Consider the following 22,010-nt stretch of genomic DNA (forward strand, 5'->3'; position numbering starts at 1 on the left):
ATATTGGCCAGCAGCTTCTCACTAAAAACTCTCGAAAACCGTGGACTGCTAAGCAAAGGCGGCACTTTACTCCGTATTAGGCAGATTAGTTCGCACCAGTGCGCAGCCCTACCTTATCGGAGCAGTGTCCCCTTTCCTCTCAAGTACCTTCATGCACCATACCTGTGTGAGCCACAAGGCCCTATAGCCTGAGGCTAAGCGGTTGTGGCCTCCAAAGCCCAAGAAAGCCAAGGGGTCCGCAGCATGAGGAAAGTGCCGGGCCTCCCAGTAATTGCCTGCAGTGCCACCTAGTTGCCATCGGGGGTTACTGCACCCGTGTAAAAAGGGAGCATGTTACAGTGAAAAAAGAAAGAACCAAACAGCCTCAGAAAAGATGTTGTGTCCAGCTGTGGAATGGTGACTGAAGCCACCCACCCTGCTGGCAATATACCTCATGACAAGCAAAACAAGCACAGCCTGTAACATCCCTGTTTGAACTGCCTTTCTTTAGGACAAAGGGGAGAGGCTGTTAACCCCCGGAGAGAGCCCTGCAAAGACCAAAGCTGCCCCAGCCAAAGTGGTGACACTAAATAGAGCAGAAAGTCAAAGCAGCGAAGCCTATGGAAAGGCAACACCCAAGGTGAAGAGGAGAGAAGCCCGGGCTACAATCTGCGATAGAACACTCAAGGGGCACTAGCCAAAAAGAAGAGCACGCCAGCAGGGAACCACGAAGTACAAATCTACCCTGGCAAAGAGCAGCATCAAGTGACCAAGCAGGGTCCAGCAAAGATAATGGACCCAAAAGCAAGAAACCAAAGCAGCTCCACAACAGGTGCAAGAAGAGTTTGCAGTGCGCATGCCCCCCAGTGGTGGTCTGATGCCACAGCTAGTGAGAAAAGTGCACCGCATGTCCCCAGAGCAGAATGGACACCACCGCAAGCCAGGAGAAAGGACACTCCAAATGCCAGAAGAGGGCGGCCAAGAAGAGGACGGAAGCGCTCTAGGTCAGAGGTGTATAGTGTGCAGAAGGCTGCACCGGCGAACTTGACAGCATAGGTAGGTGCCTGGGAGATGGACATCTCCACAGAAAAGAAGCAATGCCTAAGACAGCAGTGTCCTCCCTCACACTACCTCAAGACTGAGTTGCCAGTGACCCAAGACAGGCAAGAGGAGTCGCACACTCCACGTGGTCAGCTGCCAAGGCAGCATGTGCTCAGGTGACTCATAGCTGGACTCCACATTTGCACTGCGAGCAAGGAGCATGTCACTCGAAGTGACCAACCTTGCCAAGCATGCCTGATTGGAGGCAGGATCAAGCATCACGACGGCCCAGCCTCGAGGCGCAATCCCCACTCTATTGAGTGAAGAGCAGAGGACATCACGAAAACCCCGGAGTATGGGAAGGGGCCTGAAAGAGGTCTTCAAAGAGAAGCACGTCCTACCAACAGGACAGACCTGCGACAGGTCAGCAGCAAAGTAAAGATCACCTTGAGTCCAGGACACGACCAGCAAAATGTCCATGTGGTGCAAACATGAGACATGTGGTAGGATGCCACATCCACGTGAGTAACCTGGTTGGAAGGAGAAGAGCGTGGCATGACTCCACAGGGCAAACAACCACCACAGGCGCGCAAGAGGGAGAAGAGCAGATCTGCAGGACAGAGGACTCATGCCAGCACTGGAGAAGGTGTTCATCAGCACAAGCCACCGGGGTGCGCGGACATAAATGTAGACTGCTTCGAGAGAGGACCAACCGTAAGCCGCCAGCAATCGCGATCTGCGTCTGAGCCCCACGCTTCACAGTGCGACCGTCTATTTACCTCTCACAGGCTGCTTGACATCGATGGCACCACATCTAGCCAGTGCACCTGCCTGAAGACAACTGTAATTGGCCACAAACTTCGAGTCCTCCTCACTCCACGAGGCCACCGAAAGCAGATCTCCCGTTATTTGCCCATCCGAAAGAAAATTATCGTACCCATCATATAGGTGCATCATCACCAAGAACATCTGAGGAGCATCGCACCACCAGAGTGGATCCAAACACTCAAGACCTCTGGAGTTCAACTAGGCTAGCCACCCAGGAACCTACAGTGTTCCCCTGTAAACCTTGAAGCCTGCTGAAGAGCAAACCGACCATTGGACTATCCACCCTTGGGGTGACACGAGGCTTGGCCATGGCCCTGTTGGGTGCAGGACCCCAAAGTGCTTCCTGCAAGAGGCCCACGCGGTCATGTGGCAATCAAGGCTCAAGGACCTCAACAGAGTTCCTGTGAGAGGGAATCTAAATTGGAGAGATGCGTCGAAAGCACCTCCACGACAGGCCCCGGGAAGCATGGAGGTCACAGATGAAGACAGATGAAGACTGCTCAAACCTAACACCATCTGAGGAAGGCATAGAACTGGAGTCCTGATGGCGAACACCCAGATTGAGACCCCACCCTCTGCAGCTACATGAGCGACTTTGCTGTGGTCCTGTTGGCAGTTTCTCAGGACTCCTTTGCGTGGCCTACACGAGGCCCACTCAGTCCACATGGTCCCATGGCAGCCCAGCAGGAAGGCCCTCCAGGAAACTCCTGCGAGAGGGAAGTCAAGGCAGGAGAGGCAAGTCTGAAGCTGCTCAGCTACTGGGAACTGGAAAGAATAATCGCCTCCAAGGAAAGCCCCCATCCACAAAGGTCATCTTCTGTATTTGCAGTTTTGCTGTCCACTAGAACCTGAGCGCCTGCAAGATCTCCAAAAGTGGACTCCACCACTGCTCCAGATGCACCATTATTGGAATTGTGTAAGTAGACTTGTACACCGTGTGACCTGGCCGGTCTGAACTACATCGCCAAGGTGGACTAAATCATGCTGACCATGTGTTCCAGAGCTCCAGCACTGCCCGACAGATGGACTGAAGACTTATTTTTGCTGTGTATTCTTTGTTTTTCTTATAGGTTCGACTTTTGTTTTTCTTCTCCATTCAAGTTTGGGAGGGGTGTGGTGTCCTGCTGGATACGTTCTAGTGCTTTGCTATGTATTGCACCCACCCATCACAGGCGTCACCAGTCGGGTGACTCTGCAAATAAAAGGGGCCTGGGCGCACGTCCCCAGGGCCAGTTCCAGTACCTAAGTATTGTGTGTCCGTGTGGTTATTTGTGCAGTATGTGGGCCTACGGCCCAAGACCCCACAGTCTGAAGACGCTGGGGGCCATCGGGGAGATTAAGTGAGCTGTTGCTCAGTCACATGATACTGAGCTGCTTCCGGTGCTAGGGATCGAACCGTGAGTTCTGCGCTCCAGTCAGCTGCCCTGGCCTCTGCAAATCTCAGTCCGGTGGCTGTTTTCAGATTATACACATATGTTGAGTTTGATTCTAGACACGTTTTAGTATGAGAAGTTCCAAATTCCTATGTTCCAAATATCCCACTGTACTATGTGAGGAAACTGGCTCCCTCAGTTCTGACCATTCTGGGGCACACAAATTCACCTCAAGATAAACCTCTTCCAGTGTCCTATCGACAGACAGAAGCTCTTATTGCTTCTGTTCAAAGATCCAGAAAGTTCTGACTTACCAGTTACTAAAGGGTAACTGACATACCCTTGGTAAATTACCTTTAACCAGTCTAAGTGATTTTATGAACTTCTACTCCTTTCTGGTTGAGATATCAAGGGCGCACTGCCTCAATTTCTACGTTACTGTGTGTTGGTTCAAAGATTGCTGTGTAGTGCGTGAAGAGCAGACGGTAAAACACCCATAACCGTCCAATGAGTCAGAGACCGAATAACAATTAAACAACTGTGCTCTCGCAACTACTTCAAGGTATTTACAAAGTTACAAAACAGAGTGAGGTATGGAAAAATAAACAGAAGCAGATTCCTCAGTGTGTATTCTTGTCCCAGCAGGGAGATGGTTTATTGCATCCAGACTATAACAGTCTCACAAAATGCCGACACGTGTTTCGTCGTGTGCCGTAGAGTCAACACGACTCTTCAGGGCTTTAGACTCAACACCAGGAATGGGTCGAGTGAAGTCTGGAGCTAACGTTAACAATCCGTGTGGGTGGTTTAGATAGAAGCCATGATTATTTGCAGCTCAAATCGGTTGAGAGAGTGAGGTTGGAGTGTCCAGTTATGACCATTAGATTCCGCCTTAGCCGGTGTGTAAGAGTCTACACACTAAGCAATTATCTGTCTGGAAACGGGTATGTTTCACATGGTAGGGTCGAAAGTGATTAGTTTAGCTGTATTCCGCTGTGAGCAGGGTCCGTTCATGATAGACGGCCACCAGGAACCTGAAGAGGAGGGATACCTGAATCCAACACGCCGCTTATCTTTGAAACCTACACGTTTCTGGATGTTCACTGATCGACGGATCCCCTCCCGGTTACCGCCTGAAAGACACACGCTTTCAGAGCCAATACTCGGAACACCTCGCTACCCTGCTCACAGCGGAATACAGCTAAACTAATCAATTTCGACCCTACCATGTGAAACATACCCGTTTCCAGACAGATAATTGCTTAGTGTGTAGACTCTTACACACCGGCTAAGGCGGAATCTAATGGTCATAACTGGACACTCCAACCTCACTCTCTCAACTTATTTGAGCTGCAAATAATCATGGCTTCTATCTAAACCACCCACACGGATTGTTAACGTTAGCTCCAGACTTCACTCGACCCATTCCTGGTGTTGAGTCTAAAGCCCTGAAGAGTCGCGTTGACTCTACGGCACACGACGAAACACGTGTCGGCATTTTGTGAGACTGTTATAGTCTGGATGCAATAAACCATCTCCCTGCTGGGACAAGAATACACACTGAGGAATCTGCTTCTGTTTATTTTTCCATACCTCACTCTGTTTTGTAACTTTGTAAATACCTTGAAGTAGTTGCGAGAGCACAGTTGTTTAATTCTACTCCTTTCTGCCAAGGTGATCCAGCTCTGGTGAAACTGTAGCCGAGGTAAGGTTTCATCTGATATTGAATTTCGGGACTCGGAGTAGTTTAGAAGACTTGAGTATGACAAATATGAGCCCACAGTGTGCGCTACCCGATCTCTGGCAGCCAGGGAAAACGGACTAAATCGGCGTGCCGACAACACATCAAGACTCGCATATTCAAAATATAACCGGTAAGTGCACAAGAATAAGAAGTTTAAAGTTTAACAATTGTATACAGGAATGTTTTACAACAAGCTGATCTTGTGTGCCAAGCAGCAGCACATGCGTAGACTTCAGCGGGGCTTCAACAATAGCTTACATTCATAGTACAACAGAAACCCAAATCCTCCCACACGCTTTTGTATCTTAAAACTAAAGTCAACAAACTATGAAGCGAAGGAGCTCTAGTTTTCCTTCCAAGCTCCAGCTAGTGTTGATCAGCCAATCTCTGTCCACCTCAGTGCATTCCAGTGCAGTCTGCCAGCACTGTCCCAGGTAGGCTTCACTGCACTGTGCCTGGTAAGGCACTACTTCTGACCAGTCCAACCACGAACATTCCTACATAGTCTCAAAAGTCCAAGCATTCCTCTTGAAGCATTTATTTCCTCAAATATTGTGTGGTATATTTGGCTGGAGGCTGAGATGGCTTCCAGTACGATTTGCCAGACTGTGTGAGCTGAAAGAGGCTTTCCAGGCACAGGTGAGGGGATGTGGAATGGTGCTGGCTAAATCCAGTATCTCAGTGATTGACTGTAGCTTGATTAGCCACAGACAGTATTAAAAAGGATAATCCACTTTTATCAGTCCAGATTATACGCAAGTGATGTGATATTTTGGTCTAAAGGGACCTTGACCGGCAGCTACACTGTTGGAGCAGAAAAGGGGGAAGCAATTGACATGATTAACCCTGCAATACAGTTCTAACTGACTTTTCTGCAGAACGGGCTTCCCACACTAATTGAGGACTTGCAAGAAATTCGTTGTCAATAACTCACTTTTGGGGGGCCACTAGAGTGCCTGGTCCCAAGATGGCTTCACTTAAGTGAGGCTCCTAGTGTCGGGGGCACAGTCTTGCATAATCCATGCATCCCATGATCGGGAGACCGAAATGTTGGTGCATATCTGGGTCCGCATGAGCCGGTGGATTGCATGATGCACTGAAGGGCACAAAGAATGAGCTCTTGGCCTGCTTGACGACTTCCCAAATTGTGTCTGTGACTCCTCCAGCATGGTGACTCCAGCTGCCTAACTAATAGTAAAGCCACGTGTAAAGCGCATGGCTACTTCTAACCAAGTGTCCCAGTGCTCGGAGGCTAGTTACAGCTACCAGTATTGCACATAGAGAAGGTTCTAACTGTGTCTAAACAACATGGTGTTCAGTTTTTTCTAAAGGTCTCGGAGGGGCGAGCTGGAGTTCTAACAGTCGGTCCCAGATTTTAGGGGCCAAATAACTGAAGGCACAACAACCAATTCTAGCTTCTAAAATTCTTGGCACCATGGCCAATTTGGTCGCGACTGACTTAAGGTTTCGAATTGGAGCGTAGAAGGTAAGCATAGTCCTCCAAATTGCCAGGCCTTGACTGAACATCTTACAGCAATAACAGACCCTTGAAATGGATTCTGTTTCACTGGCCGCATTAAAGCTTCTTCAGTGGCTTGCTAATAGAAGCGCATCTTGGAAGGCCAAGCATTGTCCGAGCAGCCGCTTTTTGGACCTGTTGAAGCATATTCAAACGTGTTTGGGTGACACCCAAGTAAAGAACTTTGTAGTAGATATAACCATAGCCTGCATTGCTGTGTTCTGGCAGACTCTGGGAGAAGATGGAGAACTTTTTTCAAGGATCTCAACATCCCGAAGCACTTTCCTGCAAAGGCAGTCATTTGTGTATTGGCAGGTTCTCCTCAAACCAGATGCCCAGGTTCTTCCGCTTGTGCTTGGGAGAAGGTAAATGGCCAAAGTTGTCTGGCCATCAGGCATTGGACCAGATGTTAAGATGCATACCTCATACCTAAACCTCAGTTTTTCCCCAGCATTCAACTATAGACAATTGTGGTCCAGCCATGAAGTAATGTCTGAGACACGCATGTAGTGAAGAGTCTGTCGTGTCACTGCTATGAGACAAGGTGATGCTCAGGTGAGTGTCATCAACGTATGAAAATATGGTAAAATAATGCTGCTTAGACCTCAGCCGGAGGGCTGACATAAGTATTAAAAAGCATTTGACTCCGTGGCGATCCCTGGGGCACTCCTTGCTTCAATTAGAAAATCGATGACTGAAATGGGTTTTGTGTCACCTGTAAAGTATATTCCTGCTGAAAGATCAGCCACAGCAGCTCATTGCTGCTAATGCCACCACTCCATAACTGCTTCATAAAAATATTATGGGATAGTGTCAAATGCAGCACTGAAGTTGTGCATGGGAAAAGCTACAGTATTACCCCCATCTTTATCTGCCTTGCAGATTCAGAGGCAAGTAACTGAGCTGACTCTGCTATAGGATGGACGGAAGCCTGGTTGAGTTCTATGCAAGATCATGTTCTCTGCTAAAGAACTGGAAAGTTGTCTGTTCACATGCTTTTCAGCTAATTTGCCTGAGGCAGCAATGATATGGGTCGATAATGATCAGGCCTGGCCAGGTCCAATTAAGTTTTTTTCAGCAGAGTGACCACCATGGCATGCTTCCATTGTTTTTAAAAAAAAATTATTTAACCAAAGCATCAGAGAAAAACACAATACAGAAGAATGTCACATTCAGCATGTCGCCCACGGGGGGTACAGGACACAAAAATACAAGCATATCAAAGACCTTACGGGGATGGGGTACATCAAAAACAGTATTCCTGGGTGGCACACAGATCTCTCCCCTATATTGGTTCCAAGGTCCCCATATTGACGCCCACTTTCGAGGGTGGCCCCTTGCCACAAAAACAGTTTTTTCCCGGAACATATTCCAATCTAAGTTACTCTTCCAGGTCTCAAGGGTGGGAGACTGTTCTGATTCCCACTGTTGGGCAATATTCCTTTTCATGCTTCCATTGTTGACATTGTTGACCCAAATGTCAGGTAGAGATTAATCACTACACGAACAGGTTGGACAGTCTTACAACCCTGCTCCACAATGGTGGAAGATATTACATCTGCAGGCAAGCCGATTTAACAAGAGCAGAGGGAAATTAAGTCTATAGAAGATAGTGGGTGAAATTGTCTAGCTGAACTCTAGCAGTTGGTGAGTCACTACTGGGTGGGGGCCGCATGGAGCACTAACCGGCTGACTTCCTGTCCGCATAAACCACCCTGGACTGCAAGGACAAGAGTAGGCGGAACAGGGGTGCAATTCTAGGGGGGGGGGCACATGTCTCCTCGCCCCCCCCCCCAACATACACTTCCAAGCCAAGAAGTGGCAGGGGGGTCTGTTAGGTCCCCTTACTGCCATGCCTGCCACGCTTTTCATGGTGGACTCACAACCATGAAAGGCATGTAAATTAAAGTTGGCATATGCTTGGAGGTGCCGCAGTGGCACTGCTTGCATATTACTGCTCATTTCCAGCCCCCTGGCGCAGTGGGATCCTGGATTCCAGTGGAGCTAGCGGTCTTGTGGCAGTCCGACAGCCACTCTCATAATACAGTAGGCAGACTGCCAGTGTGCCTGTGCTTGGTCCACCACCAGGAGTACAGTGGTAATTTGAACTGCCATACTCAAGTCCCTATAGGCGGATGTTCTATGATCCCAAGCATAGTTCTGTTCCTGCGCAGAATCCCTGAAAAAAGATAACTGCACTGCGTGGATAGGGCGACTCAACTGTGAGTGTAACCCAGACAGGCAGTAGACCAGTTCCCTCAGTGCGTTCCCGGGAATTGAACTAATGCCAGGTACCCATCATCAACCTTAAGACCCCAGATGTTCCGGGTCAGATTTAACCCTCGCAAGACCAGACTTTATTGGTAATCGTGTGGAGTTTGTCTGCATCTGCTGTGGTGTCTGTCAAGGCATGCATTCCTTGAGGCACCACACACATTGCACTCCTACAGAAGGTGCACATAGCCGATGCAGTCAAACTTTGCTTCATGACCAAATAGTGCCCACATATAGCGCTCGGAACCTAATACTATTTCATGCAAACATACCTGCGCTAGGGCATACAGCGAGGCAGACTGATCAGGCAGAATGTTGACAGCACTTTTGCATAGTCACCATACAAGCCCAACGATCACTGAATTACAAGAAGATCACAGTCTATATATTACGCAAAGGGCATCTTAGCAAGATTTGTGAATTACTATAGTCCTACGCTTCACCCTCTCAAAACACACCTGACTAACTCCCCTACTTTAACCACCTTACCTTGGCATTGCTCGAAGGCCCGCGACAACCATTTCTGGCAGTGCCCCTTACGTTGGATGAGAATAACGCTGCAATCGCGGGCCTACCGACCTGTAAGGCTGCTGGCGGAGTTCTATATACTGTAATGCAGGTGTACCTTGAACATCTCCACGACTTTTCAGTATTAACATTTCCAATTGCTAAATCGCCATCTGTGTGAATGATGATTTGCTGGCTGGAACCACTGCTGGGTGTTAGAACATTTTACTTTCAGGAGCTGTACCTCGTCATTCAACCTGACTTACCTTTACTACATTCGTTAAATCCTGCCATCTCGTCCCGTGCTGTATTTCTACCTTTATCTTCCACACCACCAACTTTTTTTCTCTTTCCCTCACTAAAGACCCTCAATGTTACCACCTTGTCCACTCTCTTGGCCATCACTCTGTTTACATGTCTATTTTCACTGCTCTTTTTAGATTGACACTGCCCATCATGTATCACTTTGCCATCCCTTGCTTTTCGAATATCATAAATTCAGGTTTCATTGTTGGGAAATGCATACTTTTTAGTTTGCCCTGATTAATGTTTGTACCGCTGTGGTGTTTGGGTTTAGTCCTAGTCCCTAGATCTACGTGTCACTTGCAAACAGATTTTTAGTTTTCATACATCGGGTAGTAACAGTGCAGTCAGCATTTGTCTGTTCAATCCTATGCAAACAATGCAACATTCCCCTCCCGAGTCATTACAAGACCTCTCCATCACTGGCATCATCCTCTTTAGTATACTTCCACATTTTAACGATATGGTTAGTGGTAGGATTGTGTGAGTGGCAATCTAAATGTAAAGGGTGAGGTTGCTGTAGTGGCCTTGATTTTTCTGCTGCTCATATCTTTGGATCACTTTGGAAGGTGCAGGCCTGTATGCAGTGTATTTGTTGCTCTTATCCTTTTATTTCTGGTACAAAATGGCAGTCATTGATGAGCTTCTGCTCTGTATATATTGCTTACCCTTTCAAGGTCTCTAGTTAGACAAAAGCCCACAAGTGAAAATTAGACCTTGCTGGTGGGCTGTGCTGCACCTTCATTAAGTTCTTTTGGAATGTAGGGTTTTGTGGATAGAGGCTTCCCTTGTAAGGTTCTGTCAACTCAGTTTACTTTGCATGAACAGTCTACTGCACCTCCTTTAAATCTCCTCCAGTGGTCCTTGCTGCCACGGAGAGTTTGCTTTCTACCTGCCTAAGATCACACAAGGTGACAATCGAAGATGGAATAGCGCCACAACTGGCTTGGAGTATCCAAAGGTGATCAGGGACCTTCTCAGCTGTGGCCCGTACAGATCAAAGCGGGGGGGGGGGGGTTGGGGAATTCGACAGACTAACAAGAGGGAAAATGAAATTATTTTTCCCTAGTCTGTCGACCACCCCCCAAAGCAACACCCCCGCACAAACCTGGCCCCACCACTCTTACCTGCACGGGTCGCAGCTGGACCTTCTTCCTTTAATAGAGTAACACATGGTTTTCCTGAGGCTCCAATTCTTATTGCCATACTAGTAGGGTTTGGTGGTGCAAGTGTGAGTTCTAGTGTGCAGGATGTGGTATTAGGCCTGTGGTTTGTTGAAGATGGCCTTCTATTTGCGTGATGGAATGAGACAAGGACTGCTCTGCCAGATTCAATGTGGGATTTTTCCCTTTTTTTCCCTTTTTTTCCCTTTTTTTCCCTTTTTCTCCGTGACTGACAAAATGGTAGTGGTAGTGGGTTCCAGAGAAGACAGTCGACTTCTTTTGATATAGGTATGCTTTTGGGGATTTAGAAATCTTGGGCATCCACTTTTGGGTAATGTCTCCAGTAGCTTAGGCGCCAGCTAACTACCCTCTCTGATCCTCTCTTCACCTCTATTCCTTATGCCATATTCTGCCGCATACATTTTAAAGTATTTGTCACCCTGACATTGGGCAAGATACATTGTGCTGAGTGTATACAGTGTAATGTATCTATTCAGGAACTGTAATATCTCCGGAATAATGGCTCCTCCATACAGTTGTTTCCTTCCCTTCGATCATGACGACCCCAGCCCAGTGTACACAGAGTAACTAAGCAGATGTATACAACTTCTGTAGCTACTAATAAACGTATGTATGAAGCACCTTGTGAAATCACTTTACACAGACTATATACGGAACTGTAATTTAATTTAGTTGGAATTTGGGACTGTAGCTCACATCCATATTCCTGAAAATGCGTGCTGGGTTTAAGAAGACAAGTTCCTAGCAATTAGTAAGGTATTGGTAATGAAAGTCCTCAGCTGCGTTATGTTTTGAATGAGCTGGAGAACATTTGTGTTTTTCTTTGAACCCCAGGCTCCGAGCCGCTGCTGCTGGTAGCCATCCAGTTTGATTTGATTCTGGTCGGATTACGGAGCTTGAAAGAGGACATAGTAATGTCCACCGAGAAGAACCAGATCTTTTCGATTGACTTCGACATAACTGAGCAGAAGATCTTCTGGATGGACCTTAAAGCTGAAAGCATCAAATGGGTTACAGTGGATACAAAGAACAAAGGCACCCTGGTTAAAGGTATGTTCTCTCCGATTTTGAAATGTTCTTTTTATTTTCAGCTTCTGTGTCTTGCCCATTAACTTCCTAAAATATCACGGCAACAAATTGTTGGTGCTGTATTATCACCCCACATATTAAGGGAATTAAGATCTAGCTCGTGTTATTAATTATTCAGGGGATTCAAATAAGTTTATATATGGACTCACGTTAGTCTTCGAAAGTTAAGTATACGATGTTGACAATTGTAATCAATCGTGTAAAGCCATAATATGCTTAAATGCTAGTTTCACATCACACAGGTGGAGAATTTCTCTGTTCACTATGGCTTTTGGGAAAAGACTTTCTGTGCTTCCTATTCAACCAACGAAGGAAGCCGCGGAGGAGTCTGGAGCAGATAATCCGCCAGTGCAGTAATGGAAAATATAATTTTTCTGCCACTTTAAGTAATCCCAGGTGTTGCCACATGTGCAGTTTCCAGTAGTACGAACACTAGGTGCACTGGTAGCATGTATGGTTGTTAAATGGCTGCCCTTTGTGGTTTAAGGTGTATACAGAGGGTGATATAGCGCTATTCTCCCTACTCTACCATATAGTATTGTGATGAAAGAGGAGAATATAGGAGGGCAGGGTGTGTGGGGGTGCTTGCTGCTTTGGAGTGCATGAGCTGGTAACAATTACATGTGGTCTCCGAGTAAAACTGAAAAATCCAGGATAAATACTATAAGAAATTGTTAGTTGAGAGGGTTGGAAGCCCCACTCAAATAATCAACACAATCCTGGTCAGGGTGAGCCAGAGCAGTCTCTAAATTAACCTGTGCTTCACTCTCTGGTAGCTTGGCACGAAGCAGTCTGGCTCAACTGCGAGGCAATGTGTTGAGTATTTATGCAGCTCTCAAACGGTAAGAAAGTGAAAACATAACAGAAGAAAAACAAACCAATTTAGAATAATATACATTTTAATCAAATGGCACCAAAAAGTCAAAATCCAATTTGTAGAACTGGAGAGGAGTCTTTAAAGTTGAAGGTGACAACAGTTCCAAATAGCACAAAGTGACAGTTATCTGGTCATGCTGAACTGAGTGAAGTGACAAGTTCAGGCCAACCGCTATTGAGCGTGAGTTGGTAAATGAACCATGTTTGAATGGTGAAGTTACCGTCTGACATCTGTGCAGAGTGCCATTCATGTTGGCAGCACGGAGTTTGTTGTCAGCATGAGGAGCAGGTTGGGTGTCAAGGAGAGTTGCTGCTGTAGTGTGAAGACCAGGTTGTCACTGGAGATTTGCGTTGCTGGTCGAAGCGGGCTCTCGGCACAAAGTTCAGGTACCGGTGCTTTACATTGGTGATTGATTCTTGGCACAAAGAGGTCACTTCATGGTAACGAGGTGCCCAGATTTCTTCATCTTTACCTTTTCTTCAGGAATACACTGGTGCCAGCGAAGGGTCGAACACCCTTTGGCGAGAAGGACTTAACTCAAGCTGAGGCTAGGGCAGGTCCAGTTGGTGCTGGGCAGTTGAAGGGAGGCATCGAAAGTGTGAAGGGCCGGAATGGGAACCCAAAGCAGCTCTGGCAGTTTTGCCGGACCAGCCCCTGCACGGTGCGTAGTGAGGAAGCCTGACCACTACAAGGGGGGTTTGGGAGGGAGGGGGTGAGGGTCACGTGTGAAGCAGTGTCTGGCCCTTAGAGGCTGGACACTAAAGTGAAGGGACTATTCTGGTTTGCTGCTTTTGTTACTGGTAGCCCATATTGCAGCACCCCTGCAAAACTGTCCCCCGGTGACTTAAGCAGCCCCCACCCTTGCAGAATCCTGGGTAAACTCCTGATGCCGAGTACAGCCAGTCGGCCCTCATTGTGTGCCAGTATCTCAACCAGAGCAAGATGACCCTTGGAGTTATTTCTGATGAGCCTGGGTTAAAAGCAAGCGGGTCCATTGTTCCTTCAGTCAACATGGCTGTCCTTATTTGGAATTTTCCACAAGTCAGGTGTGTCCTGATAAGAGGTTCCGAAGGTGCCACATGGTTCCCCGGTACCAGCTGGTGGGGTGGGGCCTTAGACTAACCATCCCCCTTTCCTGGGTTTGGATCCAAACTGTTTATTACCACAAAGAGAAAGTAGACTTAGGTGTAAGTTGTTTGTCAACGGCCAAGCAGGCAGACCATAGAAGTCCGGAATGGGGTGGGCAAGCCAGAGGTTATTCTTTAAAGCTCAGTAAGGCGTAGTACAAAACCCCAGCACATCCTGTTCATGATATTGACACCCTACCCCACACCTAAGGCCCTTTTGTCACTGTGTCTGGAAGTAATACACCACCACTACAGGAGAGGCATTCAGTCCTGTGGCCTTGGGCACTAGCATAGGTACATTTGGTTTAGGCAGAAAAATGCAGACGTTCTAAAAAGGTCATTTTCAGACTAGTAGCTTAAAATCGGACTATCATTACAAAGCATTTTAGATTACAATGTTTTTTTATGTATTACACCTGCATGGTGCCGTAGAACTTGGAGTGAAAATTGCAGTCCTGACTCCACGTTCAAAACAGTGATGGTGCAGTACCACAGGCTTGCCACTAGGTGTCCATTGGGACCTCTTCTGACCACATATGGTACTGCACACTGCAACATGACTAGGCAAAGAATATGGCGCAGTGGTGCGAGCTGCCAACTGGTGAACTGGGGATCCCTGTTCAAGTTTGCCATCAGGCTCCGCTTCATTTGATAATGGGACAAGTGTTTAATTTTCCCAGGCCCTTGGGGCGTGCCCTATATAAATAAAAGCGTTAGCAAAGTAACAAAAAGAGCAAAACATGTGGCATCCTAGGGGTGGTGAGGACGGGGAGATTAAGGGATATGAAGCAACTGAAGCAGTGTTGGAGTGGTGAGGCACATGAGAAAGTCACTGCAAGCAAATTATGCAACAGAAGTTTCACTGCACGAGTAAAAGAACAGTTAAGGAGCAAAGCGGAAGGCCAACTTAAGAGTTCTCTTATATATAACCTGAACAATAACACATGTAAGAGGGGCCATCCACATGAGGATACAAAATTCCAATGGTGCTATGCGGCCATGCAGCTGGAATTGCCGCTGCACAACCAAGGCAAGCCCGTCTGTGCCCTGTCCAGTGCCAGGAACCCCGGACCGCCAACGCTGCAACCCAGCGGCACTCCACATACTCAACCCAGGCCGCAATAACTGCAAGCTCGCACCACCAGCTGACACCCACGGACCCTGCAGCTGTCACCGCTGCCAGCACACCTACAGCACTGCCGAGAACATGGATCCAGCACAACCCGCCCGCAAGAAAACACCCAAACTGAAGACCCTGCAATGCATCCTCCTCAATGTCAGATCACTCCACAAACATGCCACCGAAATCTGGGACCTCCTCAACAGCACCACCCCAGACGCAGCATTCTTTGCAGAAACCCGGACCAACACCACCTCTGGACCGACCATTGCCATTCCCTAAGGATACAAGATCTCCAGGAAGGACCGCCCCATCAGCCCAGGAGGAGAAATCTCTATTGTACACAAATCCACCCTCCGCCTGAGCACACTCCCTGACGAGCCCATAGACCTGATGAAACACCTGCACTTCAAGATACTGGCCAGCCCTACTACCACCCTCCGGGGAACACTCCTCTACCAACCCCCTGAACCCTGCGTACCATTTGCCAACTCAATCACTGACCTCTCCCCCATGCCATCATATCCATCAACTACACCCTGCTGGGAGACTTCAACTTCCACCTCGACAACCAACACACATTCCTCCTGGACAACCTCCACAACATTGGACTCGGCCAGATTGTGATTGAACCCACGCACTCAGCAGGACACACCCTCAACCCCCGCTTCACAAAAGGAAACTCCATCACTTTCAGCCACACCACCGAACTCCTGTGGAAAGACCATTTATGCATCCACTTCACTTTCAGAACACCCACAGACACCAGAAATTGGACCAAAATCACTGACTACAAGATCACCTCCTCACACAGCAACTCCACCCGACCACTACGGAAGACGCCCCCAATACCGCTGCCCGAACTCTGCACAGATGGATCACTGACAGCATCAACACCATAGCCCCCTCAAGAAGAACACACCTGCCAAGGCCAGATGGTTCACCCTCAAACTCGGAGAGTCCAAGTGCACGTGCCGCCACTTGAAGACCTGGAGGAACTCTACATCCACAGAAGCCCACAACAACTTCAAAGCCGCCACCACCAGCTCATCAGGAAAACTGCAATTGCAGACAAAATCTCTACACAAGCACACAACAGCAAAGAACTCTTCAAAATTGAGTTCGCCCAACCCACCATAGAGTTGACTGACATTCCCCCCCCCTCTCAAGACTTCTGCAACAAACTCAGCACCTTCGTCCACCACGAAATCAAGAACATCTATGACCACTTCGAAGACAACTAACACACGGAGCCCCCATCAGCCACACCTGACGCCGATAGACCGCTGGACAGCCCTCACCACTGAAGACTATGAAGTCAATCCACTCCAGGGCAACCACGAACCCCTGTCCCCACCACATCTTCAACAGAGCCGCTGACACATCGCACCCATGCTTCGCCACACCATCAACCGCTACCTAGCGAACGCCTCCTTCCCCGACAACAGGAAACAAGCCAAGATCAGCCCCCTCCTGCAGAAGCCCTCAGCGGACCCCACCAAACTCAAACTACAGACCCATCTTGCTGCTCCCGTTCCCAGTGAAAGTCATTGAGAAAGCCATCAACAGCTGATTAGCCACCTTCATCGAAGAGGACATCCTCGACCGGTCCCAATCAGGCTTCAGAAAAACCACAGCACAGAAACCGCCCTCCTCGCCGCAACAGATGACATCCGCTCCCTACTGGACAATGGAGAAACAGTAGTCCTCCTCGACCTCTCAGTGGCCTTTGACACAGTATTCCACCACACTCTAACACTGACTCCACAACGCAGGCATCTGGGACAAGGCCCTCGACTGGATCTACTCTTTCCTCTCTGGCAGAACGCAGCAAGTCAGACTCCCCTCCCTCTGTGGTAAATTAAATATTACCCTGTCAGAATTTCTATACTTAAACAAAGGGTCATGCATATAATGAGAGGCAGAGTCCGTGGTGTCCGATTCAAAAGGGCTTTATTTCAGTAACTCGAGTTAAGGGAGAATCGGGTTCCATCACCACTAAGGTTCAGGAAGGGTCTTCTGAACTTTATTCACAGAGTACAATATTTATACATGGAATATACATTGCATAGAGAAGGAGGAGCGCTCCAGGCAGAGCAAGAGAAAGAGAGATAAGAGCATGTGGGCGTGCAAGAGGGCGTGTAAGAAGGCGTTCACTTGAGGAGTCATAGGTGAGTCATAGGTGGGTGGTTACATGGAGGGGGTCTGCATGGTCAGCTGGAACCTCTACCCTACTTGTATGCACAACTTGGTCATGACGTGCAATTAACTTATAACTGGGGGAAGCTGGGGGGAGCTGACTCTCAGTCTAGTAGAGAAGCCTTTAGTGTCAGGGCGACCTGCACATCTGGTATAATCTGATATCTTGAGTTTGGAGGATGTATCGTCTGAAGAAAAGGTCGCTCAAGCAAAGGTTGCTCATCACCAAGAGCCAGTGTGTGCATATATTCATGCATTGCGTGGGGGCCATGGGCCTTCTATGGATGCGAGCTCTGTAAATCACTTAAACGGAGACAGAAAGGCTAGGCCCTATCTCTGCAGACGGGTTCTGTTTACCTTCCTCACTAGGCAGGAATGTCTTTCTGTGGAGCAAGCAGATAACTGTGTGCAAAATACTGTCTTGGCAGGCCGGGCTGGGCCCCTCTCGGCTGAGCCAGAAGTATGGGAGAGGTCAAGGATACGTAGCTGAGCTGCAGCTTTCAGAGTGTCTTGAGGCAAGAAACCTGAATTCAGAGACTGGCTCAGGCTGAGCCACAAAACGGGTTCATCTCGACTTTTAAACGTGCACAATGCAATGACATTGGCAACATAGGCCTCAGTGCAGAATTAACGTTTCTTTCATGGCAGGCTTGGCAACTGACATTCTAATGTGGGACGGAAATGCAGAGGCATCATTATTACAGGCCATAGAGGGGAAATGCATGGGTGACATGCACATACAATAAACGTGGGGTACACGCAGGGGACACATTGACCACGTAAAATTTCTATTTCCTCAACTCTCGGATCCTACACCAACCACCTGCCTAGTCTCCCAGGTCTCCTCCCTCAGCCCAACGCTATTAAACGTCTACATGGCTCAACTCTCCCCCATCGTCCGAACCTATGGACTCAACATGGTTTCATACGCAGACGACACCCAACTCATCCTCTCCCTATCCAACGAAGCTAACACAGTCAGACACAACTTCCAAGAAGGCATGGAAGCTGCTGCCAAATGGATGAAAAGGAACTGCCTACAACACAGACAAAACAGAAGTGCTCCTCATGGGCCCACACCAGACTCCTGGAACGGCACCTGGTGGCCCCCAGCCCTCGATAGCCCACCCACCCCCATGGACCACGCACACAACCTTGGAATCATCCTAGACTCCGAGCTCAAAATGAACCACCAGATCAACTCAGTCACATCCTCCTGCTTCCACCTCCTCCACCTCCTATGTAAGACCTTCAAATGGATCTCCCTCATGCATAGAAAAACCATCACCCATGCCACCAGCAGACTCTAGTACTGCAACGCACTCTATACCGGAATAAACAAAAACCCAACCCACAAGCTACAAAACACCCAGAACGCCGCTGCAAGACTAGTCCTCAACCTACCACATCTCCCAACACCTGTGCAAACTCCACTGGCTCCCCATCGAGGCTAGAATCACCATCAAGATCCTCAGTCACGCACACAAAGCCCTCCACAACAGCAGAAAGGCATACCTCAGCAGCCAAATAAACTTCCACGCACCCCAAAGAACCCCACGATCAGCCCAGCTTTCCTACACCATGGTTCCCCGTGCCAGAAAGACCAGATCAGAAGGCTGCTCTTTCTCAGTCCTCACCGCCAGTGCATGGAACGCCCTACCGCTCCACCTCAGACAGACATCACTCCCCATCTTCACGAGAAACCTCAAAACCTAGCTCTTCGACAGACCCCCTCCTTCATGGACTGGAATCTGCAGCAGCCCCCCCCCCCCACCCCCCCCCCTTTCCGGGCCCCTGAGACCTTTACTGGTGAGTAGTCACGCTCAAAAAAACCATGATTGATTAATTTTGATTAAAGATCTTGATTGCTGAGGTGAACTTGAGACCTGTTTTAGAGTTTAGTAACAGTTCTTGAAGTGGTCCGGAGCTTACTCAGCCTGTAACCTCATTCTGCAGATCTGATGGGTATTGCATTATGAAGTTGCATTTATTACAGTATTTTTTTCTTTTTTAACCCGCTTATTTATCCCAAAATCTTTTAGTCAAGAATAGGATACTTTAAAACCCCCAAGAGTAGAGCTTGTATGTTTGACTGTTTAGAGCAGATCTGGTTTAGGATTCTGTGAAGTGCGTAGCCATTTTCATTTCGAACACATGTGCAACCACCCTTGTGCATAAAGTGATACAGATTTAGTTAAACTGAATGAAATGGAGGTTGGTCCCTGTGAAAGTTGTTAGTACAGGACTTTGCCCTACACCAGTCAAAATGTACTATCGAGTTAATGGAGCAACTTTGGCGGCAAAGAAGTTCTGAGAGGGGCGGCATTTACATGGGTGAACTTGGCTCAAGGTGCCAATCTTAAGAGGGGTGCACAGAACTTTCTGCATTAAGGTCCTAGAGATGGGAGCGCCCTTCTCACTTGACTTCTGTGATCAAATTTGAGGTGCTTTTATCTCTTTTGAGCATGTTGCAGGTGCATTTTTTAGCACCAAATCCACACTAAACCTTGCCCACCTCACACCAACACCCCATAACCATCAGTTAGGTATCATCGTGACATGCTTTACCTAGGCTGTGAGTGATTCAGGCGAGTTGGAGTTGCTCAGGTGTTTTTTTTGAATGCCAGTCACTACTTCGATGTAGTCAACCAGGGACTGACCTGTGAGCACCAAAGGGGTTGGTTTCTGCTTCATTTTTTTCACTAGCAGCAGTGAGTGCGCTACATTTCTATCGTCAAAGGGCACTTTCCTTGCAAAGTCTGACTGTGCTTGCAGTGGGTCCATAAGAGCTAAAGTTATAGGTTGTCATGACCAGTACAGACCTGCCAACTCACGTGTGACACGAAATCACTCCCATCACACTTTCACCTGATGAGGAGCAGATATCACAGGGTGACCGGGAACACAAGCTGAAAACCTCTGTAAATACTGGATTTCCAGCTAGTTTTCCAAAATTGAACTGCTGATGTCCATTAAAGGGTGTGAAAAAACCCCAGGACATAGGCGCCCACCTCAGCAAGTTGGTTTTTGGAGCAGGGAGCTTGAGGGTGGGCAGGGGCAAAAGTGCCTCTTGGGTGGTACTTGGATCAAGGCCCACCTCCTCACACAGTGACAAGTTTGTTCAAGTTGACAGGTAAGCAAGAAACTCCCTTTAAGTTTATGCTACCTGGTGTAACAGATTCACTTTTTGAGGCAGGCCTATGTCATGGTGCAAACGCATGATCTGTGCTCGCCTTTGATAAAAAAAATTAAAATCACATTAGGAATCTAACCACACAGTTGGTCACTCAGGACAGGGGTTCACGTCTCTTACCATGTAGAGGACTTTTCTGTCCCAACAGGGTGGAAGACAAATGTGAATATGACAGACCAATCAATGAAAAGGTCTGCTGAAAGGCCGTATATTGTACATATAATTTTAGTAAAAGGAAAAGTCTTGGCTAGCAGCAGATCTAAAAAGCATTGGCAAGCCAATAGTTCAGACATTGTCTGCCAGCATTTTGGCTTAGTTAATGTTGTTGTATGACGAAATATTGGAGGCGTAAATACTGGAATACAAAAATATTGCCAAAAAATATCAAGCCCAAAAATGTTGGCTTTACATACCTCGAATGTAAAGGATAAAATATGGACTATACATATTTAGAAGGCAAAAATATATTATCCCTGTTATATTACAAAATGTATAAACCATATGAATAAAAATTCTCATTCCACTAAACAAAGCATCCAACACCCACAAAAACAAATTAAAATATTTGAAAATAATTAACAATATACATTAGTTTAACAAATAAAGCTAGTACCCACGTTATCTACACCAGGGAAGCCGGGTGCATACATGTGAAGTGGTGTCGGAAACCGCCATCAAACCCAACGGAGGACTTAAGGAGGGTGCCACTGTGGAAAAGTGTCTGGTGGAATCAGAGGGTGGATTCTTGACGTACCTGCTAGCAGAGCGGACAGTCTGTCACTCAGGAGTGACCAAGAGACTTGGAGGACGAATGCACACCTATGTCGGGTGTTGCAGGATGGATAATGAGGACCTTGACCCTGCAGCTGTGTGGACCAGGTGACACTGAGGAACAGGAGCTGAGCACAAACTGTCCCACGAAGGATGCAGAGTGCTGAGGGATCCGTGTCTGGTGGGAGCACCAACAAGCCTTGGCAAATGCAGCCAACACAGGAATACAAGTAGGAGCGACATCAGGACCAACAAGGTCCAGGGGACTCCAACAGCAGGGTAGTCAAGGCAGGCCTGAGCAATCGGAGGAGCACAAAAAAAACAAGTGTGAACCTCTAGTGGACTAACAGGCCGGAAGCAATGGAGTCACAAGAGGACCACCAGCAGCTCACCAAACAATGCAGGCCACGATGCACGCTATGCGATGTGGCCGAAGGCTCTGGTCACTGGAGGTGCTTGAGGTTTGGCCTACTTTGAGCCTGATGATCTTCTTAGAAGGAAACAACAAACCTTTGCAGCTGCAAGTTGGATGCGATGCACAGGGGTTAGGTTATTGCAACCCCGACGAGGGATACTGGCCTCAAAATTGGCGAGCGGGCAGGAGAGGCCTCAGGAGCTGTGGAAAACTACCACCTGTGTTGCAGAGCCCACGGAGTCCAGGATCTGCAGACCAGTCGGCTTAGTTGCGGTGCCTGCGAGTGCAGGAGAGTGACTTCCTCACTCCAAGGGAGATTTCTTCAAGTCTTTGATGCTTCACAGGTCTTGGGAGATTCCTGTATGATGCACAGGCACAGGCGATGCAGCAGACGAAGGGAGATGAAGTCTGGCCCAAATGAAGTCCAGCAAAGTCCAGAGTGGATCTTTCCCAAATATTTTGAAAAA

The 22,010-nt window shown here is 47.9% G+C and overlaps 1 protein-coding gene across 1 annotated transcript in view; it reads left to right on the plus strand.

The window, feature by feature from the left end:
- Positions 1 to 22,010, plus strand: part of LOC147661164 (prolow-density lipoprotein receptor-related protein 1-like) — an 887,002-nt gene that overhangs the window by 799,311 nt on the left and 65,681 nt on the right. Inside the window, exon 23 of the mRNA XM_086951270.1 lies at positions 11,587 to 11,802. Within this exon, the coding sequence (XP_086807396.1) occupies positions 11,587 to 11,802 (216 nt within the window). The remainder of the gene's footprint in view (positions 1 to 11,586; positions 11,803 to 22,010) is intronic.

Source organism: Lissotriton vulgaris, unplaced genomic scaffold (genome assembly GCF_964263255.1).
Source record: "Lissotriton vulgaris unplaced genomic scaffold, aLisVul1.2 SCAFFOLD_746, whole genome shotgun sequence".
Lineage (NCBI taxonomy): Eukaryota > Metazoa > Chordata > Amphibia > Caudata > Salamandridae > Lissotriton > Lissotriton vulgaris.